Below are 17589 nucleotides of genomic sequence, written 5' to 3' on the forward strand. Positions count from 1 at the left end.
CAAACTGCAACTAAAAATCGCAGTTACCGAAAAGCAGATTTCACAGAAATCACTGATACCAGAATATTACAGTTTAGCTCATACCTAAAAGTTCTAATGGATGATGATGATGATGATGATGATGATGATGATGATGATGACTACGACGACGACGACGACGAATGTAAAGAGCCAAGGGAATTAGCTGAACAGCTTACCGACTGAACCTGAGGCATGACTGTCCGCACTCCGCAGCAGCTGCAGCGACAGAAGAAGCCGTCCAGTCCCCGACGGTGGTGACTGGCTGCGCAGCCACGGACAAAGCTTGTCACGTCTGGCGTGCTGTGGCAGCGCGCGGCGGGATTAGCGCTGCACGTGTCGCCGCCAGGAATGCTCTCCACACGCCGCCCTCGCGGCCAATTCGTCTCGCCTTTGTCGCTCCAGAGCGTGTCCGACACCCGCGACTCTGCCGCCAGGCGCGTAACGTTTCCTGCCTCCAGACAGCCGCAGCACCACAACACACAAATCTTCAAACCCACCTCTCCCTCTACGCCGCGACGAAAGCTTAGGAATTCTACAGTCTCTTCCAGTATCTTAGCCTGTTCCACGTATAACACCATTCGCACACACAAGTAAACTTCCGAGGAACACAGAAAGAAATGTAAGATAAGAAGGTATCGGTAAATTTGCCGCGTCAAATTTGGATTGCGATTTTATCTAAATTTGATGTGGCTAGTTTAACGATAAGTGTTATCCAATAACTCAGTCGCGAAACACTTCGTAGCCACAGAGAAATCTACTTCTTTCAAGTAATTTTTTACATTATTTTCCTTTCGTTCCATGCTCCAGTTTGTTGTCCGCAAACGGTGTAAGACCTTTTGAGTGCTCTTGGGTGTGAAACAGGATAAAAACAGTAAAGGAATGTGAGGAGTGGGAACCAGAAATGGAGGAGGAGGGAACAACGAAAGAATGAGGAGAAGGGAGTAGAAAAGGAAAGAGCAACGAAAGAATGAAGAGGAGAGTGTAGAGAAGGAGAGAACAACGAAGGAATTAGGAGACGGGGTGCAGCGAGGAGGAGGAAGAGGAGGAGGCTCAAAAAATGGCTCTGAGCACTATGGGACTTAACATCTGGGGTCATCAGTCCCCTAGAACTTAGAACTACTTGAACCTAACCAACCTAAGGACATCACACACATCCATGCCCAAGGCAGGATTGAAACCTGCGACCGTAGCGGTCGCGCGGTTCCAGACTGAAGCGCCTAGAACCGCTCGGCCACAACGGCCGGCGAGGAGGAGGAGGAGGAGGAGGAGGAGGAGGAGGAGGAGGAAGTGGTAAGGAGATCAGAAGGTACAGAAAGAAATAACGAGGGAGTGAGAGAGGAAAAGACTGAAGGGGAACGCGAGCGTGGTAAAAGCGGGAACCGAAGAGTATAAACCAGGAACCGAAGAATAAAGAGGCAATGGAGAATAAATACATGGAAGAAAGAAATATTAAGTAAATTCTGTAGGTTTTTTTTAGCAGGAGTACATAGTGGGTGTGAATGTCTGATGATTTTATTTGTTAGAAATTTTAAATGTCTATTTACTCCTATTTGAAATGAGGAGTATGGGCGAAACATCTCGTAGCCACAGAAATATTTAGTGACTTAACACTAGCTCTGACCGACTCTGTAGCCGGAAAAAAACAACAGCGCAGATGGTTACCACTTCTGTCTTCGGTCTGGAAGGACTTTTTCCGAGTCAGCCTCGAGAAACCAGTCCTCATTTCAACTGCTTCAATAAAGAAGCAGCGACATCATCAGGATTCATCTCCTTGGAATAAAGGCTGGAGGCTGGATGCAGATCACATTCCCCACGATCTAGATCGCTTCCCTTTTTCCGTTGTTGTCGGCCTGTCAGAACAGGCCCAAGGACCTATCCTTGAGCGGTGGTTACGTTCACGCCATTTCTGTTTCATATCTATAGGAAACTACATCACCAGTGGTTTTGTTGAACGAACTAGCATTAGCTGGAGTTTTTAGGAAAACTATCGAGTACCAAACTCCGAATAATTTTCCTCTTGGAAAATGAATCCAAAGTGTAAACTGTTGTGTCAACTAGCAGAAAAATTCTCAATGGCAACTTTACAGTGATATACATTCACCAAAGACAGAAACTTGACAAAGATGTGGTGTCACCGCCAGACACCACACTTGATAGGTGGTAGCCTTTAAATCGGCGTCGGACCGTTAGTATACGTCGGACCCGGGTGCCGCCACTGTCAGTGATTGCAGACCGAGCGCCGCCACGCGGCAGGTCTGGAGAGACTCCCTAGCACTCGCCCCAGTTGTACAGCCGACTTTGCTAGCGATGGTTCACTGATTACATACGCTCTCATTTGCCGAGACGACAGCTTAGCATATCCTTCAGCTACATCATTTGCTACGACCTAGCAAGGCGCCATATTCAGTTACTATTCTGAGCAGATAATACTGTGAATCATGTACCGTCAAGAGCGACGTTCATCATTACTGGATTAAAGTTAAGTATGGAACTAATTACGTACGCTTTCTGAATTCTCATTTCTTGTCATGTTCCAGACCCCACGTCAGTATAGTTCTTCCCTCTTCACGCCAGCCTGCGTGAGCTAAACGCATGCATTTCGGCCTCCTCTAGTAACACGGTGTTGACTCTTCAGTGAACACAACAAAAGATAAGTAAGTAGAGAAAGATAAGTAAGTAGAGAAAGATAAGTAAGTAGAGAAAGATAAGTAAGTAGAGAAAGATAAGTAAGTAGAGAAAGATAAGTAAGTAGAGAAAGATAAGTAAGTAGAGAAAGATAAGTAAGTAGAGAAAGATAAGTAAGTAGAGAAAGATAAGTAAGTAGAGAAAGATAAGTAAGTAGAGAAAGATAAGTAAGTAGAGAAAGATAAGTAAAGAGAAAGATAAGTAAAGAGAAAGATAAGTAAAGAGAGATAATCGTTTGTGACGTCATGTCTGGTGATGGCTACTGTCTATCGTAGAAAACGTACACGGTCTTAATATTTCGGCGGAGTAAGGAAGTCACGGTCATGGAAAACGCCGCTGCCAAAAAGGCGGTAGGCTCCCTGGGACAGAGACGCGTGGGCAGCTGCAGACCGCCCGCCTGATGCGGTTCCACTCAGTCAGCCCGCGCCCCAGTGTTTTACGGCGCGCGTCCCGCCCACACAGAATTTATCGCGATACAGCGCCGTAGAAAATAAAACTCCTCCGCTAATTAACGCCCAAAAGGAGCTGAGCGCTGCTCCCGCGGCCGACTAATTTCCGGTTAATTGTTCTTGTTTCTGCCCCGCTTCATCACGTCCTGCGTCGGTGGCCACCGCTCAGTCCGAGGCAATTCCTTCTTCGCCCACAACTGTAGCCATTTTTCACTGAAGTTAATTCACAACAGGCTTAGTTGTGTATCCTCTCCCTTTTTGGAAAAAAGATGAACACATTCTTCAAACATGTGAGACGACTCAGAGATAGATAGTGGCTTTAAGTAATTTGCAGCCTCGTAAACAGTGCTATAATAAAAAAAAAGCTCACAGTTAAACGCTTTAATTTACACATAACTTATTGGTTGCATGATTACATTGTCGAGTCTGCATTTCGAGACCGGACACTGCGACCTGTTTTCATGCGTGTTCGTGGAACTCCGAAATACCTCAGCAAAGCGTGTAAAGTATGTACGACTGTGCTGAGGACTTGTAGGTTGTAGTTGTGAATGAATACAGAAGTAAATGCAATGTAGAAGCTAAAACTCTGTCACAGACATTTCCCTCTCAAATAATTGAAGAAAAAATAATTAATAAAAAGGCTGCTCCCATTTATTTAGTCCACTACCGGTTTCAGCTTTTTTGCTAAGCCATTCTCAAGTGGCTCTGAAACTTCCATACATATGATAGATGTATACATGCGTAAAACTGAAGATGAAAACAGAGTAACTGAAGCAGTCTTTTCATTAATTAAACAAAGAGATGCGAAGCAGATAGAGAACCTAATAAGGAAAGAACAATGATAATATTCTTCTCGGGTATGCAGCCGGATCATAACGTCTTCATGACAATATTTCCGCGGTCCAACTGGCCGTCATCTTCAGGTGAAAGTGCTGGTGCACGATCTCGCCGGAACTGACTTCCCAGCGCAAGCGGCGGCCCCTATATAGGCCGCAGAAGACCCACAACGCGTGTGCGAGACGGTGCCGTAACTGCCCTCTAGCGCAGTAAACATACCGCGCCGCCAGTGGTGCATACAGGCGAAATCGAGATATCGCTGTCAAAAATTAAAAAATTTTTAAAAAAATTTTATTCCGACGATCGAAACACAGGCCGTTGTTCTTTTAATGTCAGATAACACCGGGTCCCAAGTCTTACTTAAAAGATAACCCTTGTCTCTATTAATAAGATTGTCAGATAAATGAATCTCTATGGATTCTTTTAAAACACAGTCCCAATAGCGAGAAGCAGGGGCAACCATTTGTGTCGCATCATATAGCATTCTGTGTCCCTCGGTGAGACAGTGCTCCGCCACTGCGGATTTCTCAGGTTGAAGCAGCCGTGTGTGCCGCTGATGCTCAACACATCGGTCCTGAATGGTCCGGATTGTCTGACCAATATAAGCCTTCCCACAGTGGCAAGGGATCTTGTACATACCGGGCTTCCTCAAACCCAAACCTTAACAGAGCACCGAGCGAGGTGGCGCAGTGGTTAGCACACTGGACTCGCATTCGGAAGGACGACGGTTCAATCCCGCGTCCGGCCATCCTGATTTAGGTTTTCCGTGAATTCCCTATATCACATCAGGCAAATGCCGGGATGGTTCCTTTGAAAGGGCACGGCCGATTTCCTTCCCCATCCTTCCCTAACCCGAGCTTGTGCTCCGTCTCTAATGACCTCGTTGTCGATGGGACGTTAAACACTAATCTTCTCCTCCTCCTCCTCCTTAACAGAGCCAGGAAGCGCTCCAATCTTGGCTGGCGGACGAAAAATACTTTTGATATGATATCTTTTCAGAATTCTTCCTATCTTCGAGGAAATGCTCCCATCCTATACAGGGGCCGCCGCATGCGCTGGGAAGTCAGTTCCGGCGAGATCGTGCACCAGCACTCTCACCTGAAGATGGCGGCCAGTTGGACCGCGGAAATATTGTGTCATGAAGGCGTTATGATCCGGCTGCATACCCGAGAAGAATATTATCAATTATTACGCCGGGAAAGCCTTCGTAGTCACAACAGGAAAGAACAATGTTTTACGTTCCGTCGGCGAGGAGGTGTTTAAAAGATGGGGCTCAAGTTAGGATGAAACAAAGTTAGGGAAAGAAATCGGACGTATCTTTTTCAAAGAGATCATCCCAGCGTTTGTCTTAAGCCATGTGACTATCCAATAACGCCAAATCAACGCCTATAAAAGGGGTACAGTATCCTTCTGATGAAGCGTTCTTCCTCTGTTTAAAGGCATTACGTCTAGTGAAAGAAGATGATGCGAGACTAACTCAAATGAAAATCTTAAATTTAAGATCAGAATTCGAAATAGGGGGAGCCTTATCCTGTAATTGGCCACGGAAGTTGGAAATGATATTCACAGTTTCCTGGAAGTGGTCGCAGGGGGAGATTCACTACCACCATTACATCATAAAACTCTCAGAGTAAACAGTTTACAGTGGTTGACAATTACTAAGTAACGTAGACACTGTTGGATAGGAATAATCACAGACAATGATGGGGCACATGAAACACTGTACATATGTAACAGAGGTGGGGTGGTGTATTTATAACGAGAAATGATAGAGATTTCACCACATGGGAAAGCAGGGTAACAAACACAAAAAACATTCATGTTTGTGAAAGGTCAGACTCTCACAATGAAGGTCGATGTCGGATTTTCAGTAAGGAATATGCACATTTTGCACCTGTTATTCATACTGGCTACCAAACCGTTGAGAGGTCCTTGGGGGATATTGTCCCACTGTTCTCTCAAGGCCTGTTTCAGTTCTTGCACGGTTCGTTATCTTCACTTTCCAGTGTGTCCGACATCTCAGCGGTCTAGTATGGGCGCGAATTGTCGTCGATCAACGGGAAGTCGGGACCTACTACACTTCTAAACACCCGAACATGATCCAGAATAATCTCCCAACAGTGCCGCAGAGCTGTAATGGTACTCGGGTAAAGATATAGAGCGGTGTTCGACCACTGTGTATAATGCCTGCACATAACATACCGACTAAGCTACACACATGACGTTGATGAACATTCTGTCGTGTCTAACATGTTACCCTCCCTCTCCACACTAACGAGTGCCCAGGATCAGTAACCACAGGGAAGTGGGATTCGTCGGAGATCACCACTCTGGACAAATGTTGCCGACCAACCAACATGCTCTTTATACCAACTATCTCTTTGTCGACGATGGCGTGGTTGAAATGGGATACATTTAACAGGCTTCCGATCATACAAACCAGCCTTATTTAATCGCCGTGAAACGGTTCTGGCAGAAAATGGTTCAAATGGCTCTGAGCACTATGGTACTCAACTGCTGAGGTCATTAGTCCCCTAGAACTTAGAACTAGTTAAACCTAACTAACCTAAGGACATAACAAACATCTATGCCCGAGGCAGGATTCGAACCTGCGACCGTAGCGGTCTTGCTGTTCCAGACAGCAGCGCCTTTAACCGCACGGCCACTTCGGCCGGTTCTGGCAAAGAGACGTGTACTGTTTGCGGTTGCAAGGTCTGCAATGATCTGCCTAGGAGTGACCTGTCGTTCCTTTTCGCCAATACGACCACCAGAACGCTTTCGCAGACCATTTCCACCTTCTGCGGCCATTTTCAGTCGAGAGATGATACATTTGGACACTCCCATTACCGTGGCCAGAGAAATGACACTACCCGTCTTCGAGCCGCCCAACTGCTCGTACACGATCATAAGCACTCAAATGATGTCCTGCAGACATGTGGCCATACGACACGAAGTATCGCCCTGATCGGTTTCACAACGCCCATCGTCAAACATACTACTGCATGAACTGTCGTATGCGCTGTAGCGGGACTTTGAATTTCGCCGCGCTACACTCGTTCCCTCAGATAAAAATATCCCGTCGCAGCGGTATGAGCGCTCGACGGCAGAGAAAATACCAAAATTGTAACCTTTTTTGTTTTCTATCCGTTTTTAATTGTCTCTTGATAGCGGTAGCTTAAGGCAGACGTGATCTGATGCGGACGTAAAAACTTAATGGCTAATCTTGATCTGATTGTAATGTGTAGACATTGTGGAAGTTATTAAGAAATTCGGTGGATGGAAGTAGCAAAGTGAATTAAATTGCATACAGTATCAAGATGATTTTAATTGGTATAACTTAGTGATCCCTGGACTATTGCAAGATTTCGGAGCAGATTTTTTCACGCAGAAATGAAGGAGATTTTTGAAGACCTGGACGCCGCCCGAAACAAGAAGACAAGTTAACCTGGTAAAGGATGATTTATCTACGCCACTTCCCCCTGTCAGTTACATTTTGTTATTATCTGTTTCTTTTCACTAAGTTTTGTAGTGGAAATTGGTTTAACTTTTGCTCAAAAACGCCACAAGGATCACCCCAACTATAGCTTTTCTGTAATACGAAGTCCGATTTGCATTTCATTCTTTCCTTTTTTCACGGTCATTTACGATTTTAAAACCCCCTTTTTATTCACGATTTCTTCCCACATTTTCCACCTTTTCAACCTCTTTTCTTCTCTCTTCTTTTTTTTTTATTAACCACTACAGCGCGCTGAGCGCTTGTGCACACGCTTCGCTGCCGGCCGAAGTGGCCGTGCGGTTAAAGGCGCTGCAGTCTGGAACCGCATGACCGCTACGGTCGCAGGTTCGAATCCTGCCTGGGGCATGGATGTTTGTGATGTCCTTAGGTTAGTTAGGTTTAACTAGTTCTAAGTTCTGGGGGACTAATGACCTCAGCAGTTGAGTCCCATAGTGCTCAGAGCCATTTGAACCAACACGCTTCGCTGCCGTTAACACGCCCCGCCCTCTTTCTACTATCACTGGGCGGGTGTTCCGTAGCATTTTGCACTTGTTCGTAGCATTTGGCAGTTGTTGCTTAGGAAGTGTCGAGCAGTGTATGTTTATAATCACGTCTTGGTTACTTCTTTATTGTGCTAAAAAGGTGTGTTTCAAGAATTTATTCTCCTTTAGAATAACTGTGTTAACAGCATAATATCTTTATTATATATGAGAAATAACCCTACATTCACACAATTACTTGCTTTCATCCAATCGTTACCATTACAGCAGTTCTATAAGCAAAGAAGAGCAGCATTTTGGTGCTTGGTTTTTGAGTAATTGATGTTTAAAACCTATTGCAACTTCAGAAAGTGCAGAAATGGAAGTTCGCACATGTTACGACTTCCGTGTTCGACGCTCCTTGTCCGGTCCTGGAAAATCCAATTTTAACTCTAGAGGGCTTTTAAATAAAAGAAAGCATTTATTTATTTGAAATAAATACTTCGAACTCTATTTATCACACGGACCAAACAGAAATAACTATCAATACGGTGGACTATGAACCCAAAGGCTTGAGTTGCAACTACAGGGTACCCGTAGAAACTTCTTCCTGGTAACATACGAAAGATGTATGAAAAACCCAGCACTACGCAAAGCTTCATATTCTATGTTTAACTTACAGGTAACCGCATTGTAGACTGGATGAATCAGCTAGCAAGTAGCAAGAAGGCAAGCTCGTCCTAATAGAAACAGGCCTAGTCAAGTGCTGTTCTGATCAGACGAAACACAGCGCTTACTTTACTGTGCACTGGTCACGAAATTTTCTTTCTGTAGTGCTTTCTAAACAGAAAATAAACAATTTTTTTCGAAACGCATGTAACGTTAACAAACGGTTGCAAGTAGTCCATTAGAGATGAATAATTTCCCTTCAAAGCTAACTATTTTCAGTACTTTTACATCTACATCTACATTGATACTCCGCAAGCCACCCAACGGTGTGTGGCGGAGGGCACTTTACGTGCCACTGTCATTACCTCCCTTTCCTGTTCCAGTCGCGTATGGTTCGCGGGAAGAACGACTGTCTGAAAGCCTCCGTGCGCGCTCTAATCTCTCTAATTTTACATTCGTGATCTCCTCGGGAGGTATAAGTAGGGGGAAGCAATATATTCGATACCTCATCCAGAAACGCACCCTCTCGAAACCTGGCGAGCAATCTACACCGCGATGCAGAGCGCCTCTCTTGCAGAGTCTGCCACTTGAGTTTATTAAACATCTCCGTAACGCTTTCACGGTTACCAAATAACCCTGTGACGAAACGCGCCGCTCTTCTTTGGATCTTCTCTATCTCCTCCGTCAGACCGATCTGGTACGGATCCCACACTGATGAGCAATACTCAAGTATAGGTCGAACGAGTGTTTTGTAAGCCACCTCCTTTGTTGATGGACTACATTTTCTAAGCACTCTCCCAATGAATCTCAACCTGGTACCCGCCTTACCAACAATTAATTTTATATGATCATTCCACTTCAAATCGTTCCGCACGCATACTCCCATATATTTTACAGAAGTAACTGCTACCAGTGTTTGTTCCGCTATTATATAATCATACAATAAAGGATCCTTCTTTCTATGTATTCGCAATACTTTACATTTGTCTATGTTAAGGGTCAGTTGCCACTCCCTGCACCAAGTGCCTATCCGCTGCAGATCTTCCTGCATTTCGCTACAATTTTCTAATGCTGCAACTTCTCTGTATACTACAGCATCATCCGCGAAAAGCCGCATGGAACTTCCGACACTATCTACTAGATCATTTTTATATATTGTGAAAAGCAATGGTCCCATAACACTCCCCTGTGGCACGCCAGAGGTTACTTTAACGTCTGTAGACGTCTCTCCATTGATAACAACATGCTGTGTTCTGTTTGCTAAAAACTCTTCAATCCAGCCACACAGCTGGTCTGATATTCCGTAGGCTCTTACTTTGTTTATCAGGCGACAGTGCGGAACTGTATCGAACGCCTTCCGGAAGTCAAGAAAAATAGCATCTACCTGGGAGCCTGTATCTAATATTTTCTGGGTCTCATGAACAAATAAAGCGAGTTGGGTCTCACACGATCGCTGTTTCCGGAATCCATGTTGATTCCTACATAGTAGATTCTGGGTTTCCAGAAATGACATGATACGCGAGCAAAAAACATGTTCTAAAATTCTACAAGAGATCGACGTAAGAGATATAGGTCTATAGTTTTGCGCATCTGCTCGACAACCCTTCTTGAAGACTGGGACTATCTGTGCTCTTTTCCAATCATTTGGAACCCTCCGTTCCTCTAGAGACTTGCGGTACACGGCTGTTAGAAGGGGGGCAAGTTCTGTCGCGTACTCTGTGTAGAATCGAATTGGTATCCCGTCAGGTCCAGTGGACTTTCCTCTATTGAGTGATTCCAGTTGCCTTTCTATTCCTTGGACACTTAATTCGATGTCAGCCATTTTTTCGTTTGTGCGAGGATTTAGAGAAGGAACTGCAGTGCGGTCTTCCTCTGTGAAACAGCTTTGGAAAAAGGTGTTTAGTATTTCAGCTTTACGCGTGTCATCCTCTGTTTCAATGCCATCATCATCCCGTAGTCTCTGGATATGCTGTTTCGAGCCACTTACTGATTTAACGTAAGACCAGAACTTCCTAGGATTTTCTGTCAAGTCGGTACATAGAATTTTACTTTCGAATTCAATGAACGCTTCACGCATAGCCCTCCTTACGCTAATTTTGACATCGTTTAGCTTCTGTTTGTCTGAGAGGTTTTGGCTGCGTTTAAACTTGGAGTGGAGCTCTCTTTGCTTTCGCAGTAGTTTCCTAACATTGTTGTTGTACCACGGTGGGTTTTTCCCGTCCCTCACAGTTTTACTCGGCACGTACCTGTCTAAAACGCATTTTACGATTGCCTTGAACTTTTTCCATAAACACTCAACATTGTCAGTGTCGGAACAGAAATTTTCGTTTTGATCTGTTAGGTAGTCTGAAATCTGCCTTCTATTACTCTTGCTAAACAGATAAACCTTCCTCCCTTTTTTTATATTCCTATTAACTTCCATATTCAGGGATGCTGCAACGGCCTTATGATCACTGATTCCCTGTTCTGTACATACAGAGTCGAAAAGTTCGGGTCTGTTTGTTATCAGCAGGTCCAAGATGTTATCTCCACGAGTCGGTTCTCTGTTTAATTGCTCGAGGTAATTTTCGGATAGTGCACTCAGTATAATGTCACTCGATGCTCTGTCCCTACCACCCGTCCTAAACATCTGAGTGTCCCAGTCTATATCTGGTAAATTGAAATCTCCACCTAAGACTATAACATGCTGGGAAAATTTATGTGAAATGTATTCCAAATTTTCTCTCAGTTGTTCTGCCACTAATGCTGCTGAGTCGGGAGGTCGGTAAAAGGAGCCAATTATTAACCTAGTTCGGTTGTTTAGTGTTTTCATTGAGTTTTCGGTACTTCTCCATGAAATCTTGCGGACTGAAGCAAATTTGACTGGACTCTTCTTGCAAAGAAATTTTTGGAGGCAGTATCCAATTTCCCGCAGCAGATCCACAAGTGTGAAACCTTTTTTGGGGGGGGGGGGGGGCGGAGAGAAGCAAACCGCCTGATACTTTCACAGCATTTACTTAATTTATCTTTTACTGATAAATTAATTTAAACAAAACTAGCAAATATTAAGAGTGTAATCGCTATTCGAAAAGGTGTGTTCGCTTGTTCCTTCAAACCCTACGATTAGTTCTGTTTCATGAAACAAAGAAAATTTCCTTCAGTACTCCATCAACAGTTGTTTTGCATGTATTAGTATTGATTACGACGATAAACTGATATTGTCACTGTATATACACTCATTTTATGAGCAGTAGTGTTTGGGTTGATGTTCCTTTTGCATTAAATAAGTTTTTAGATGGGATCCAGTAACCTAACTGCTTCCACAACCGCTTTTCTATTACGTCAGTTGCATCACACGGCACTTTTGATCCGTTAAACGAATTTCGAAACGAGAAACATTGCACACAGAAACGTAAATGAGCTTCCATTTATATGTATGAAACGTATGAAAAGATTCAAATAAGTTTTCAGAGGCTGTAGGAAACCAGGAGAAAACATTTACAAAATGTTTCCGTATTTATGAACAGAGTGCGAATATGCCAGATGCGATATATGACATTTTGTAAAGCATAATCCTTTTCTGTACAAATTATTTTAGAGGTCGAGCAGAGCACTATGGTGAATAAAATCTTACGTAACGGCTGTTTAAATACCTGTTAAAATACTTTTATTAAAAAAATCACAACCGGTTACGCATCAGTGGAATCAGTGGAGATGCATCTTCAGATGTTTAAAAAATGAAGAAACTTATCACGTTAATCTCCACTGATGCGAAACCGGTCGTGATTTTTTAACAGGCAGTGCAGTAGATTTTATCTTCATAGTGCTTTTCGTTAGGTAGTTGAACAGCGTTTTAAACCAATAAAATATTTTTCGCGCATGTGAAGCAGTAGTGTTGTGGTCGCCGAAATCGCTCGCTGACGTACGTTTTTGTCACATACTAGCTAAGTGGAAAGAAGATTGCATTTGTATCTGTTTCATTTCTGGTGGTAACTACAAAATTCCAAAACGGGAGGAGGGTGTTCCGAAGATTTGTTCAGCAAGTAGCACTTCTCTATAAACGTTACACCTGCTACAGATTTTTGTGTAGCAGACAACAGTAACGTTATATTGAAGAATAGATACTTCATTCTGTTTATTGTACAGTATCTTGTCAGATACATGCCAGACACACACGGGCGTCCAATGAAAAGAATGTGATAGTTACAGCACGTAACTAGAGTTGGAATTCAGAAGATTTGAACGCACAACCTCTCACCAGGTGAGAAAACGGACGAGTGTAGTGTCGTAGTCACACTGTCACAGATTCCATTTTACTTCTGAGCTTACCAGCTTAAGAGTACACTGATCAGTGGTCCCCTAGGAGCAAAAAGTAAGGTAAGACGAGCTCCCCCCTAAGCTACAGCCCGAAGTAAACAAGGATTCCTCTCGGCGTAAACAACTTTACAGCCGGCACGGCACATCGCGCGGGGAGATACCTGTGTCCCAGCGAAAGTAATCCTGGGGCAGTATTTATGGCAATGATAAAGTCCGTACGGCGCTGTAACAAGCGTAACTCGATAAGCTGGTCCAATTTATGACTCAATTAAACAAGGCTTTATAATGAGTGGGCTACTCACTTCTTGTTGCTCTCCAGGAAGACATCAAACTCGACGGACATCTTGCAGCACAGCGCCTTCCTGCGAACAAAAACACCGAACAGGTTACTGGTTTGTCCACGCTACACGGAATTGTTCGGCGGAATTTACAGACCTGCTCCGGCGGAGCGAGTCGACACGGGGGCCGCTGGAGTAAGTGCAAGCTGTCATCCCTAAACGCCATGCGGATGTTGAGGGTTTTCTTGCTTTCTGCTAACAGGTAGTGCCACCAAGTGTGAGAAAGAAAAAATGAGAGTGGTGTCACCAAGTGTGGGAAAGAAAAACAGAGAGAGAGAGAGAGAGAAGAGTGGGAGGGGGGGGGGGGGGGGGTCACGGTCAATGGCCTCGTGCCAACAGACAATGATATGAACATTGTATATGCCATGTATACAGGATGTTCAGAAACAGTGTGAAAAACTTGTAAGGGTGTTGCAGGGCAGCGCCTGGTGGCAGGTAAGTATGAAAAATAAATAAATTCAGTGCGCTGCGCCGTTCCCCGCGATATAATTAGCAATTGGTGCGCGCGAATTCAAGCGGCCCGCCATCATGTACGCTATGATCTAGCTTTGAGAACAACTGACACTTACTGTATCTGGAGGGCCGCTTGAATTTGCGAGCGCCAACGGCTTGATTGGCAAACTTCAGTGCTAGTTAACTCGAAAACGGTGCAACGTACTGACTTTTTTTTCCTTAATTTCCTATCGTCACAAGCTACCCTGCAACACCTTTCAAGCTTTTCAGGCTATTTCTTATCATCCCGTGTACAGCGTAATTCTTAGTAGATGTCAGTGGACTGCAAAAACAACAGAAAATATTCATGAACTTGGGTTTCATCACAATTTTCCCGCTTTCTTAATACCAGTCGGTAAAGCTCTTCAGATGAATATCAAAAAAATCTGTTAACGTCTTGCTCTCTCCACACCTAACTGCTCAGTAATTCTCCAGCTCATTAATTCAGCACCAGTAATAATATTAAGAAATAATAACTATTATTATTATTATTATTATTATTATTATCTTCTTTCCTTTCTCAGACCTTAGGTCTGGTTCGAAATGAAAGTGACGCGGACCTTGATCAAGCGTGACTTCTTTAAACTGTACGGTATATGTTACATCGCGTTTAGGAACTTTCGGGTAATTGAACATGTATCAATAATTACAGATTTCTGTAGATTTATATATAAGTTTGGATGTAGCTGTATTGCGTTAATGTACTGGTGGATATTGCGTGGTATGACTCCTGTAGTTGAAAGTATAATTGGTATAATGTCAACTTTATCCTGATGCCACATGTCCTTGACTTCCTCAGCCAGTTGGATGTATTTTTCAATTTTTTCTCCTGTTTCTTCTGTATATTAGCTGTATTGGGTATGGATATTTGAATTAGTTGTGTTAATTTCTTCTTTTTATTGGTGAGTATGATGTCAGGTTTGTTATGTGGCGTTGTTTTATCTGTTATAATGGTTCTGTTCCAGTATAATTTGTATTCATCATTCTCCAGTACATTTTGTGGTGCATACTTGTATGTGGGAACATGTTGGTTTATTAGTTTATGTTGTATGGCAAGTTGTTGATGTACTATTTTTGCTACATTGTCATGTCTTCTGGGGTATTCTGTATTTGCTAGTATTGTACATCCGCTTGTGATGTGATCTACTGTTTCTATCTGTTGTTTGCAAAGTCTGCATTTATCTGTTGTGGTATTGGGATCTTTAATAATATGCTTGCTGTAATATCTGGTGTTTATTGTTTGATCCTGTATTGCAATCATGAATCCTTCCGTCTCACTGTATATATTGCCTTTTCTTAGCCATGTGTTGGATGCGTCTTGATCGATGTGTGGCTGTGTTAGATGATACGGGTGCTTGCCATGTAGTGTTTTCTTTTTCCAATTTACTTTCTTCGTATCTGTTGATGTTATGTGATCTAAAGGGTTGTAGAAGTGGTTATGAAATTGCAGTGGTGTAGCTGGTGCATTTATATGAGTGATTGCTTTGTGTATTTTGCTAGTTTCTGCTCGTTCTAGAAAGAAATTTCTTAAATTGTCTACCTCTCCATAATGTAGGTTTTTTATGTCGATAAATCCCCTTCCTCCTTCCTTTCTGCTTAATGTGAATCTTTCTGTTGCTGAATGTATGTGATGTATGTGATGTATTCTATATTTGTGGCATTGTGGTCGTGTAAGTGTATTGAGTGCTTCTAGGTCTGTGTTACTCCATTTCACTACTTCAAATGAGTAGGTCAATATTGGTATAGCATAGGTATTTATAGCTTTTGTCTTGTTTCTTGCTGTCAATTCTGTTTTCAGTATTTTTGTTAGTCTTTGTCTATATTTTTCTTTTAGTTCTTCTTTAATATTTGTATTATCTATTCCTATTTTTTGTCTGTATCCTAGATATTTATAGGCATCTGTTTTTTCCATCGCTTCTATGTAGTCGCTGTGGTTATCCAATACGTAATCTTCTTGTTTAGTGTGTTTTCCCTTGACTATGCTATTTTTCTTACATTTGTCTGTTCCAAAAGCCATATTTATATCATTGCTGAATACATCTGTTATCTTTAGTAATTGGTTGAGTTGCTGATTTGTTGCTGCCAGTAGTTTTAGATCATCCATGTATAGCAAATGTGTGATTTTGTGTGGGTATGTTCCAGTAATATTGTAACCATAATTTGTATTATTTAGCATGTTGGATAGTGGGTTCAGAGCAAGGCAGAACCAGAAAGGACTTAATGAGTCTCCTTGGTATATTCCACATTTAATCTGTATTGGCTGTGATGTGATATTATTTGAATTTGTTTGGATATTAAGTGTGGTTTCCCAGTTTTTCATTACTATGTTTAGGAACTGTATCAATTTAGGATCTACTTTATATATTTCCAATATTCGTAGTAACCATGAGTGGGGTACACTATCAAAAGCTTTTTGGTAATCAATGTATGCGTAGTGTAGCAACCTTTGTTTAGTTTTAGCTTGATATGTCACCTCTGCATCTATTATCAGTTGCTCTTTACATCCTCGTGCTCCTTTGCAACAGCCTTTTTGTTCTTCATTTATAATTTTGTTCTGTTGATGTTGAAGTTAATATTTTGTATATTGTTGGTAGGCATGTTATGGGGCGATATTTAGCTGGGTTTGCTGTGTCTGCTTGATCTTTAGGTTTCAGATAAGTTATTCCTTGTGTAAGTGTATCAGGGAATGTGTATGGGTCTGCAATGTAACTGTTAAATAATTTAGTTAGATGTGAATGTGCTGAGGTGAACTACTTTAGCCAGAAATTTGCTATTTTATCATTTCCAGGGGCTTTCCAATTGTGAGTAGAATTAATTGCTTGGGTGACTTCATGTTGCAAAATTATCACTTCAGGCATTTGTGGTATCATCTTGTATGTGTCTGTTTCTGCTTGTATCCACCGTGCATGCCTGTTATGTTGTACTGGGTTTGACCATATGTTGCTCCAGAAGTGTTCCATGTCTGTTATGTTTGGTGGATTGTCTATTTTAATGTGTGTGTTATCTATTGTCTGGTAAAATTTCTTTTGGTTTGTGTTGAATGTTTGGTTTTGTTTCCTTCTATTTTCACTTTTTTGTATCTTCTAAGTCGTTTGGCCAATGCTTGTAATTTCTGCTTCTTTTCATCTAATTGCTCTATTGCTTCTTGTTGTGAGATTTTACCTAACCTTTTTCGTTTTTGTCTGATATTTCATTTCTTATAAATTGTGTTATTATTATTATTATTATTATTATTATTATGATTTAACGAGTATGTGTCGTATTCTATCTTTGTCGTCACTACCGGTTTCTTTAGTTTTGCTACTTCCTTTAGTTAATTTAATTTACTGTTGCATTATCAAAATTATTACAACTATCGTATTATTTATTGAAAACAGTATTTATAGAAAACAGTAAAACTACCAAATGAGATGAGTATGCTAAGCTTTATTTTTGTCAGTAGTCGGATAGCTACAATATGCGTAGCACTGCTGTATCTAGCAGTGGATAAACAGCGCAGACGCCAGAAAAGTGTTATTTTGTAGTTGGCAGATATTTTATCGATGCTGTTATTATTTGCGTATGGACCCATCTGGATCATGGAGAGCATTCAGATTCGTTTCTCTGCTCTTTCATATGGCCCTTCCGTTCTCTCGGAGAGGGCTATTTTTCTGCCCTCATTTTAATTTTATTTATTTATTTTTGTAATCGCATTCTCTGGCTGTATTACGCAACGGTTTTGACAGAACTGATTCCTGTATACTGCTTCCATTGTTTATATCTGTGTTTTCTCCTTGTTTATAACTAACTAGATCTATATCCATGGATTGACCCGCCAGGTTAGCCGA

At 42.2% G+C, this 17589-nt stretch overlaps 1 protein-coding gene across 1 annotated transcript in view; it reads right to left on the minus strand.

The window, feature by feature from the left end:
- LOC126485332 (fringe glycosyltransferase) overlaps window positions 1-17589 on the minus strand; it is a 653108-nt gene that overhangs the window by 343618 nt on the left and 291901 nt on the right. The window contains exon 5 of the mRNA XM_050108865.1: window positions 13235-13294. Within this exon, the coding sequence (XP_049964822.1) occupies window positions 13235-13294 (60 nt within the window). The remainder of the gene's footprint in view (window positions 1-13234; window positions 13295-17589) is intronic.

This window comes from Schistocerca serialis, chromosome 1 (assembly GCF_023864345.2).
Source record: "Schistocerca serialis cubense isolate TAMUIC-IGC-003099 chromosome 1, iqSchSeri2.2, whole genome shotgun sequence".
In the NCBI taxonomy this organism is placed as follows: domain Eukaryota; kingdom Metazoa; phylum Arthropoda; class Insecta; order Orthoptera; family Acrididae; genus Schistocerca; species Schistocerca serialis.